The sequence below is a fragment of the Electrona antarctica genome, assembly GCF_951216825.1.
Source record: "Electrona antarctica genome assembly, chromosome: 16".
Lineage (NCBI taxonomy): Eukaryota > Metazoa > Chordata > Actinopteri > Myctophiformes > Myctophidae > Electrona > Electrona antarctica.
The window spans coordinates 17,203,223-17,213,940 of record NC_136797.1 but is presented as its reverse complement, the minus strand read 5'-3'; the positions used below and the strand labels follow the sequence as shown (position 1 = coordinate 17,213,940).

At 41.8% G+C, this 10,718-nt stretch overlaps 1 protein-coding gene across 1 annotated transcript; it reads left to right on the top strand.

Moving 5' to 3' along the window:
* Nucleotides 1-7,632: 7,632 nt before the first annotated feature.
* On the top strand, nt 7,633-10,484 carry LOC306939324 (ependymin-2-like). The gene is made up of 6 exons (XM_079523912.1): nt 7,633-7,795; nt 8,605-8,636; nt 8,832-8,969; nt 9,303-9,492; nt 9,656-9,737; nt 10,281-10,484. Exons 1-6 carry the CDS (start codon nt 7,717-7,719, stop codon nt 10,405-10,407), a joined length of 648 nt encoding a protein of 215 aa, XP_079380038.1. The 5' UTR covers nt 7,633-7,716; the 3' UTR covers nt 10,408-10,484.
* Nucleotides 10,485-10,718: the final 234 nt, after the last annotated feature.

Sequence of the window (10,718 nt, the reverse complement as noted above, 5' to 3'; positions counted from 1 at the left end):
CCAGCCACAGTGAAACATTGCTGCTGACAACTTACCCTTGTCCTCACACCCATGTTTAATTGGTCACTCACATCATCAACCGTGCCTGCTTGTCTGAGGTCAGCTGAGCCCGTTGCGGTGCCCAATTAACACAACATCACCTGTCTTAATCACTTAACCACTGATATACTTTGTTATACAAATTACGATTTGAATAGCCCAGACTGAAAGGGATATTTCACTTTCAAAAAAACTTTTGGTCATTTCATCGTCTACTCAGGCTTATGTGAACACGCCAGACAGTTTAAGTTTCTTGATTCAGTATTTAGATATTTGATATTCATCAAATATCGCCCCCTAACTATACAAACCCATTGTAACTTCAAACTCCATTTTAACCATGATAGATTCACTGAAAACACCAGTTGTTTTTCTTCTGGTGACTGATACTGTCCTTATAATACGTGAGGGGGTCATGATTTTTCATTTACCGTTTCAATTTATTTTGTACAGTATATATTTTTTGATTCTTTAGTCTCCTCCGTCCTCCAGGAGTCCTCATTCTTTTCCACAGGTCTAACAGAAGTGTGGATAATGCAGAGTCCTCTTGCTTCTCCAGCACCTTGAATACAAGTTCACATATGCCCGAGTTCTCTTCATTGATTTTCGTTCTGCGTTCAACACCATTGTTCCTGTCAGGCTGCACTCTCTACAGGCATTGGGTGTTGTTATGCAGCTCTGTTTCAGTGGATCTTGTACTTCGGACAGGAAACACATTAAAATTGGTAATCATGTCTCACTGCCGAGGCCTTTACCATTAGCACCCCAGGGGTGTCTTGTCTACATGCTCTATTTGCACAAACAACAGTGTACTGTAGCTCTCATTCTGAGCCTGTTATGATGTACAGTATAAGTTTGCTGATGACACTACTGTGGTAGTCATATTACTGTAGTCATATTTGAATCAATCTACCAGCTACCGCAGGAAAGTGGATGAGCCGGTGAGGTGGTGATGATGTACACGCGCGTACTCAACACTTCTAAAACTAAAGAACTGATTGTTGGCCAAAAGGTCCACCATTGTACCATGCAGTATACCCAAGCGTACGAATACATCATGCTACAATGACGGGAGGGAGACCTGTTGCCTTAACACCAATTGTCAGCAACTGTTTCGAGAGACTGGTGAGAGATTACATAAGTCCTGCCCGCTACGCTGGATCCATGTCAGTTTGCATACCGGAAAAATAGATCAACCGATGAGTCGATGACGCCGTGGCCATGGTTCTCCACACCGCCCTCACTCACTTGGACAAGAGAGGGAGCAACAACAGGTATGTGCGGATGCTGTTTGTGGACTTCAGCTCAGCCTTCAATACAATTGTCCCTGCAAGACTGGACATGACGCTCAGAGACCTTGGCCTGCACCCAACCATGTGGAGGTGGATACTGAACGTCTTGTTGAACCGTGCTCAGGTGGTGCGGATGGGGAACATAACATCCGATCCAATGACCCCAGGGCTGTGTGCTCTTCCCCATCTTGTACTCGTTGTACACACATGTCTGTGTGACCATGCACGGCTGCTTCTTTCCCCGAACAATCAGATACATGAACGAACTGATAAGAACCAAAGCGTATCATGGAAAAGGAAAACGCTAGCACCCCCCCCCCCCCCCCCCCCCCCGCCCCCCCGCACCTTTGCCCTTGCCCCGCACTATTAAGCTCGAATTGCACCTCTCTAAAACTATTTTGTAATATATTTATTGAACATAGTCTACTGTGAAGTTAAAGTTAAAGTTAAAAAAAATAATAATAATAAAAGAATACTATAATAATAATAATTGTCCTACTACAAGGAAAACATGCACATGTACATATGATACTCTTTTTCTACTCTTGTTTGCTCTTTTTTGCACTCTATATTCTATTTTGTTTGCTGTGTTTTGCTGTTTTGATGTCATATTATATTTTTGCTGCTGCATTGTCTGAAGGAAGCCAAACAAAAATAAGTTTTACTCTTATGTACCTGTACACAAGATGTAACAATAAAGCACAACCTTGAACCTTGAACCTTGAAATACCATCATTAAGTATGCCGATGACACCACACTCATGGGGATGATCACCAATGCCAGTGAGACAGCCTACAGAGACGAGGTCAATACACTGCCGCTATGGTGTCGGGAGAACAACTTAGCTCTCAACGCTGGAAAGACCAGGAGCCAATTGTGGATTTCAGGCGACAGAGGAGCGAGCACACGCCAATCTACACCGATGGAGTTGCAGTGGAGCGCGTCAGTGAGTTCAAGTTCCTCGGCACACACATTGATGACGACCTTAAGTGGGCCACTCACACCACTCATCTGGTTAAAAAGGCTGATGTGCACCATCCCAGTAACAGCCTGTTCGAGCCATCGAAGCGGCCTCTGCCAGGCAACCGGTTTCTCAGCCTTGCCAGCCGCACACAAAGACTATGGAGCACATTCTTTTTTCCCCACCATTAGACCTATGAATACACATTGAACACTACATGGTCTGGACTATATAGCCATATGTCTGTGGCTAATATATTGGCATTTTGCACTTGAGCTCTTGCACTTTAGGTAGTTTTAGAGATTATAGTTATTTAAGCAACTTAGTTTTTAACATCTCTTGACACTAGAGTGTAGCTGTTTGCTTTTCACACACAATGAATTTCACGTGCCTTTCACTTGTAATTGGTATTGTTGACAAAAAAGTTGAACCTTGAACCTTGGAGAGGTACCATATGGTACCACTACCCACAAATCCTTATCACGAGACCTTAACACCAGCCTCACAGTCGATAAAGCCCACGAGTGACACCATTTCCTTTGACACATGAAGGTTTGGGGTCAGCCAGAAAGCTGCGATTCATTTTCATAGATCTGCTATCAAGATTGTGATCACTTTTTTCAATTCTCATCTGGTACAGTTACTCAACCACTCAGGACATATAAATCAGTTTGAAAATGTGGTACGTACTATACAGTCCAGCCTCTAAAAACAATTGGCTGTAGTCTACCCTCTTTGGCATCGCTCTATTCTATTAGAACACCAGCAAGGCCAGAATCATCACTGACTAATGCTACTCTTCACTCCCAGAGGCATATCATGCGGTGGCTAAAGCCCTGCAGGGCCTACTAGATTACCTGTTCAATATCCTCCCTGCAGTTGGGAGATACAGAATTATTATTATTATTAAAGGAGCATTCAGTGATTTCGGTGATTTGGAAAACCACCCAGTCCACCCCGGAAACAAAATGTGCACATGCACGCTCTACAGTGGGGGGAAGTGCAACAGCACGTGCACCAAGGCCCGCCCCCACACATGATTGGAGGAAGGCCCCTCTCATCCTGATTGGATGAAGGCTTTGCCACCCGCCACCAAAACTGAAACTAGGGTTTTTTTGACCCCAGGGGCTCACTGGGGACAGGGAGGAACTCCTTATATGGTCAGCACACTCTATAGTAAAAAATAAGTGATATTTGAATGAAGCGAAATCACTGAATATACCTTTAAAGCATAACATAATATCTCAAAACCACACTCAAAACACATCTCGTCAGGATAGCCTTTCCCAGTAGGGAGTCTAGCCTAGTCAGGCTGTCTTGCTTAACCTTCATCATTTTTAATCTAGCACTTTTCTTTCGTCTTTTTTCCACTAAAAAGGTTTGTTCCTTCCTTTCCCTATGTAAAGTGACTTTGGGTAGCCTACTTATAAAAGCGCTATATAAATGTCGCTCCAATCACAATGGACTCATATCAACCGACAATGCATGAACCATGGTATAGGGGCCGTCCCAGGCCAGGGGCCCATGGGATCATACTCATTTTGCCCTGGCTTATATCATATCAAGAGACAAGCACTTGCATACCGGTAGTTCACATTTTACTGTTTTTCTCCCAATTTAGTCATGCTAATTCCAAATTCCCGATTGTTAGTGTGCTTGCTAGTGTTTGGTATCGGGGAGGATATAGAGACAACCATTTGTCTCCTCTGATACAGCTTTTCACCTGGCAGTGAGGAGATTCACTGTGAGGGGTTAACAACATGTGCAGCGGAACATGCTACCCCTCCCAGTTCTGCAGTACGATAACAGCCAATTTTGTTTGTCGGAACGTCCAGCAAAGCCACATGCAGAGGATTCGAACTCAGTTCACAGGGAATCCACTGAAACGCACTAATCACAGCAAATAGTTATTCAATTGTATACCGGTAGCCTTATGTAATGTTGAATTCTGTTTTTCTTTTCCCTTTGGCAAACGGGTTCTGTGAGTTATACTTTTTTCAAATGATGAGCGAGAGCTCAAGGATATGCATGCTTCAATGTGCATTTCAAGTGCTTACATTACTGTTGCTTGCATAACAGCACAATGAACCTCGGAAACCATTCACACTGGTAGTGAGTTTACCACAATTTTGACAATACTTCTACTACTATCAAATTACATGTATACTTTATGTTGGCTTATAGTATAGTTTCCTGCAGCATTTTTATAGCCTGGTGTACTGCCTTAACTAGATCTGGATGATCATCCTGCATTGACAAACTGGCCATGAGGAGTATAGTGACAATCTACACAACAGTATCTCCAAATGGAAAGTGTTCTTTAAAATCACTAAACTTATAGCACATACTGTAGCTAGCTACATGAAAAGGTGATTCACTAGAACAATGTTGGTGTGAAATGAATTTGGTGTGTGTGTGTGTGTGTGTGTGTGTGTGTGTGTGTGTGTGTGTGTGTGTGTGTGTGTGTGTGTGTGTGTGTGTGTGTGTGTGTGTGTGTGTGTGTGTGTGTGTGTGTGTGTGTGTGTGTGTGTGTGTGAACCCAGCCCAAATAATGAGGTAATAAAGTCATAACCTCCATGGGAATGTACAAGGGCTGGTGCTGTTTGAGAGACTATTAAAAAAACAAAAACAAGAAAGTTAATGAGATAGAAATGTAGATGGATACATTAGACTGCAGTGCTGACACGTTTTCAGTTTGCATTGCTTCTCAATTGATTAACATTACACAGGGATCATTTAATTATGGTTATTATCAAACAATATTACTTATTTCGGCTTTAAGTTTGAGACAGACTTGCCATTGGCCATCCTAGACATTCAGCTCGTCATTTGTCTCCTATTACCTTATATAAGCATCTCAAGTTCATGATTGGCATAAAGGTTTCATTCAGCGGGTTCTCTACTGGCACTCAGGGGCCCAGATTTGCCATGATTTTGGGCCTCATGAGAAGGTATCACATTTGACATTTGTCCCCACTAGGCCACAGCCAATCCTACACAATCGGTGCAACCACACCTGTCCAAACCTAATAATGAGCCTTTGCACAACTTTATATAACAGTTATATAACTTTAGTATGAATAGCGTGTTGTGTTTGGTATACAGAGCAAAACGGTGCGTGATTATTTTGATAGTCAGGAGGGTACTTGCAATAATGTTACAAAGTAATCAATGAGCACAAAATGCACACACATACACACACACACACCCCCCCCCCCCCCCTCCCCCAGCAGTATAGGCCTATTTGTACAGGTGCTTGGTGGTTGCGGTAGAGGGAGTCAGAGAGTCTGGATTCGGGGACAAAAACCTGTTGCACAAATATATACTGTACACTCTTCAATCTTATAAAAGGGGGTGTTGTGTCCAGGGACAATGGGAACCTCATGGTGAAGGACTGAGAGACTCAGGTAGTTTAGCAACGTTTATAGGAACACATGTTTATTACAAAAAGTGGATAATATAGAGGAAGGGGAGAGGATGGTACAGGGAGACAAAAAGGTCCCTTGTCGTCACATTTCACATTTATTATTATTGGGAAATGCATGGGTGTCTTTGTGCATGCACATCTGTTGGTTTTGTGTCTTCAGTATGAGTGTGTGTTGGTCAGGCTGTGTTATCCAATGGTCAGTCTGTGAAAATTCACATAAGCCCAGAACACAGTGGACAGCATGAGAGTGCATAAGAGTGGGCTTCAACGGGCCTACTGTGAGGCAGAGGGGGGGCGTAGGGCCGTCACAGTCATGTGTTTACATAAATCCAGAGGAACCTGGTACTCGAGTGCTGGATTGGATCCTGTGTGTGTGTGTGTGTGTGTGTGTGTGTGTGTGTGTGTGTGTGTGTGTGTGTGTGTGTGTGTGTGTGTGTGTGTGTGTGAGCGCGCGCGCTGCAGTGGTCAATGTGTGTGTGCTGCAGTGGTCAATGTGTGTGTGCTGCAGTGGTAAATGTATGTGTGTGTGCGTGCGTGCGTGTTTGCGTGCATGTTTGTGTGCGCGTGTGTATTCAGCTGGCCTAGTTGTCTTGCTGCAGCTGACAGGCTCAGCAGTTCTGTTCCCTTTTTCCAGAGGGTAAGTTGTGGTTGTGCACTGTAAACAGTTGTGATTTTATTTTATGGTTTTGCTATTAGGAATATACCGGTAGCTCATTTCTTTTAACTAGAAACACACAATGCATAATGATTGTATTACGTTAGCTCATGATGTTGGTGAGTGGTGACAATCTAATATTAATAATATTAATATTAAATATTAATATTAATATAATATAATCTAATTGTGTTGTGTTTTGTTTCACCATGTTGGAGTGAGGATTGCAACATTCAGTGCTTTGTTTATCTTTGTTATACAGTATGACCCAGTAGGCTGCTTTGTGAGGAAATTAAATGAATGTACTTTTTATTTGGTTTTGCACACAGAGCGTATAGCAAATGTGTATTGCATGTTCTGGCTGGGTCTTTTATTTAATGAAGTATTGCAAAAACTAAGCTACGACTACTAAAACTAAGACTAAATATACTGACAATTTTGTCAACAAATAAAAACTAGACTCAAATGTTGGGGACAATAGTGGACAAGAGATCCAGTATAAGTCATTTTACACTTGGTTGCATGCTGAAAATAGCCGATCTACAAGCTCGTAGCTTGTAGATCGGCAGATAGATGTAGATAGATGTACGACGGCATCAAGGCCATGTACATTTTAGTCGGCTAAATCAACTGTAGATTTAGTAGACTAAAACTAGACTAACACTAACACTGGAACACTGGAACCATGTCAAGGACCCCTGTGGATTCCCGGACCCCACTTGAGAATAAGCCTATCTCACAGAATTTCCCCGCCCCCTTAATACGCCCCCTTTCGGGGTTAGTGGTGATAGCGTGACGCTACATGTTAACAGAGGTAATTTAAGAAGTCTACAACTTTTGTTTTCTCAAGGTAAGGTTTGTTCTATCTGTTCGAGCTGATTTACCATCTTGTTTAGCCTGGATCCAGCCCAAAGATCCCGCCCACTCTCTGAGTGGACTGAGTCTTCAAGAGGGACTCTTGAGGGAAGCTACAGTCTGATAATCAGGCTACATCTTGTTTGCTTCATAATAATATTGGTCTGTCACATTTTGACATTAGAAAATGTACTTAGATTCTCCAGAGAAAAAAACGTGTAAATGCTAATGTTAAATGACACCACTATTTACCGGAAGTGGGCGTGGAAAGCGGGCTGTGAGATAGGCCTATTACTGCTATGTTGAGAAGTTCTGTTCCTGTTCTACCGAGGAGGGTTTGAAGATATGCAGTGGCAATTCAGAGACAAAACGTTGTACGTATATTTGTCTTCTACAGAAAGAAAACAAAACTGTTGAAACGTTCTCCCTGTCCTCATCACTACCCTGACCGATTGGCATCCATTACACTCTCTTTGGGCAAGAACAATGTTTGCAGCTTTCACACTCCTTTTCATGTGTTTGAGTGTCACTGGCACTGCACTTGCAGACCATCACCAACCATGCCGTAAGTATATTTGGATTGATCATTTATATAAAGCCTATTCCAGGATTATCTATTATTAAATAATCCTCTTAAACACATTTCATGCTAAGGTTGCGCTCAATTGGCCTGGGCCGTGGCTCAGCGGTCCAGGCACCTTGGCCGGTAGTCCAAGCCTGGCAGTGTGCCGCGGGTTCAACTCCCGACGGCCTTTACTGCATGTCAACCCCCATTTCCTGTCAGCCTACTTGTCTGTCCCCCTCAAAAGAATATATAAAATAAAGGCGAAAGCCACAAAAAAACATACAACAAAAAAAAGTTGAGGAATACAACCGTTATATTTTGAAGACCCCGATTTTTTCCCGAACGCATCACCTATCCCACTCTGTCCGATGGATTAAAAACAATGAAAACATAACTCGTGTAACTCGTTGTTGGGAGGGAAGCTGTTCTACAATCAATTAACTTGTGAATGGGAGGGAAAGTGTTAAAGACCTGAAAGCCTCGGACAAAGCCAACTTGGATGGTGACAGATTGTTTATTTTATGAATAAACACATTTTCTTGGGCCAAACAAATAATTAGAAAGAAGGAAAACAAAAAAAGGGTTACAGGGCTTTAAATAAATACTTTCTGAAACATCTATGGGAAAAATGAATGGGAAATTCTCTTACGGGCCACTCGTCGGGGGCGGGACTGCGACGCTCTATAAAATACGCTATATTTATACTATACTATAAAGACCAGAACGTACATTTACGTCTATGGCATGTGTAGGATTTGGGTTTGGGAAAACCATGCTCTAAAATATGCTCTGCTATTGCTTTCTTTTAGAGTCACCCAGTATTGCAGGGGACCTGTCAGTGGTGAGTTTACAGATTTTTGTAATCCAAAACCAATGCTGGACTAGTATTAGCACTTTTCTATAGATTATGAAGGCTTTCTTATTTAATCAAAAATAAACTCTGTGATAAACAACAACTGTGCTTTGTGCTTTTGTCAATAACACCAGACAAACACGAATAATGAACTCTGTGCTTTGTGTTTCTCAATGAAACCAGACAAACACGAAAAAGGGTGCATACACTCTGGTTGGATACGTGTATGATAGTGGGGCCAAGAGACTGCGGTTCAAAGTGAATGTGAATGAGTCTTTCAACTCTAACACTGTTGAGGATGTGCTGATGTTCTTCGAAGAGGTAACTGAGATAGCAGAATATAAAGTGTGTGTGTGTGTGTGTGTGTGTGTGTGTGTGTGTGTGTGTGTGTGTGTGTGTGTGTTGTTTATATCTATATATTGGGTCATCATTTAAAGGGAAATAAACAGGCTTTCAAGAATTAAGATACATGTAAACATTATTGCCAAGAAGCATTGTTACAACAGAGAAATAATAATCTTCTGAACATTTTGTCTTGTGTTTATATGCAGTATATACACATATATACTTTATTTGTGTCATCTTGTGTTTATATAGCCTATACTGTGTATACCGTATTTGTGTTATGTTTTCACACACAACTGTGCCCGTCAGGGTGTGTTCTATGACATCGATACCAAAACCCAGAGCTGCAAGAAGAAATCAATGGTGCAGCCGGCCTTGAATCCTCTGCAACTTCCCTCCAGTGCTACGTTCCTAACCAAGATGCAACTTGGACGTGCGTCCGTTCAAGAGGAAGGTTTGATCGTCAACGTATGGCAGGTGACGGCCGCAGCATTGAAAGGCAAGACCAGCCGGGAAAACAAACCACAGGGAATTTAAATCATAAATAGATATACAGTACATGTATGATTGTGGATTAGTATGAGTCCCTTTGATAATGTTGAACACATTGGAGGTCCCACACAATGTAATAAATGAATAATCAACATTTTCTCTCATTTCAGCACCGTATTATCCATCTTTTACCATGGGATGTTTGCCTCTGAGCATGATGTACACCTCGGATTCTACTACACTCATAATCAGGTGTGTGCTTTTGTCTAATCTGCAGTGGTGTAAACTAATTACCGTAACTTTGAAATGCATTTATTCAAGTAAGTACCGGTACTCAAGGTATTTTTTACTTTACTACTATTTCCAATGTTCAGTACTTCTACTTCTACTCCACTTCATCCACTAACCATACCCACTTCAGCCCTACATACACATTACGGCCATTTGGAAATAGCCGATCTACAAGCTCACAATGCACAAAGCATTTTGTATATCTGCTATTTTCAAACAATTTGTATACATTTTATTTGAAAACTTGTGAAATGGGACATTCTGTTGATAAGTAATTTATACTTTTGGTACTTTAAGTACATTTTGATAATAATAATCTGGAATTCAATTCCAGACTTTTACTTGTAACCTTTCTGCATTGCAGTATTGATACTTTTACTACTAAGTACTTTTTCCACCACTGCTAATCCGTTAGGAAAGGTTTATACAAAAGCCATTTTTTGAATTTAGGCTACTTGTAAAGGGCAATGTGTGTATGTAATATTTGTGTCACTCTTCCCACAGCAACATCAATGTGGAGGTTGAGATTAAGGACCCTGATCGCCTGACCCTGCCTTCATTTTGTGAGGGTGCGACTTTAGAAGAGACACCTGAAGGGACGACCAATAGTTTCTTCCACTTTTTCTTTTAGAAGAGGCGTGTCAAACTGGCGGCCCGTGAAGGTGTCTAATCCTCAGTTGATTTGGGGAAGAAGTGATTCATAACCACGTATTAGCCTATTATGTATCTGTACAACAGCTGATTGCTGTTCTCTCACTGCTGTCTCCATTGCTGCGGTCCAGCAGGCTGCTTAGTCGTGGGTAGGCTAGAGTTCTACTGGAAGTTCCATGAACCCAGAAATGGTGATTAATGTAAACTTTTATGATAGAATAGTTTTCTATAGGCCTAATGGATGGAATTCAGCTTGGTTGTTGCGCAATTTGAGTAGTGACCATACCATTA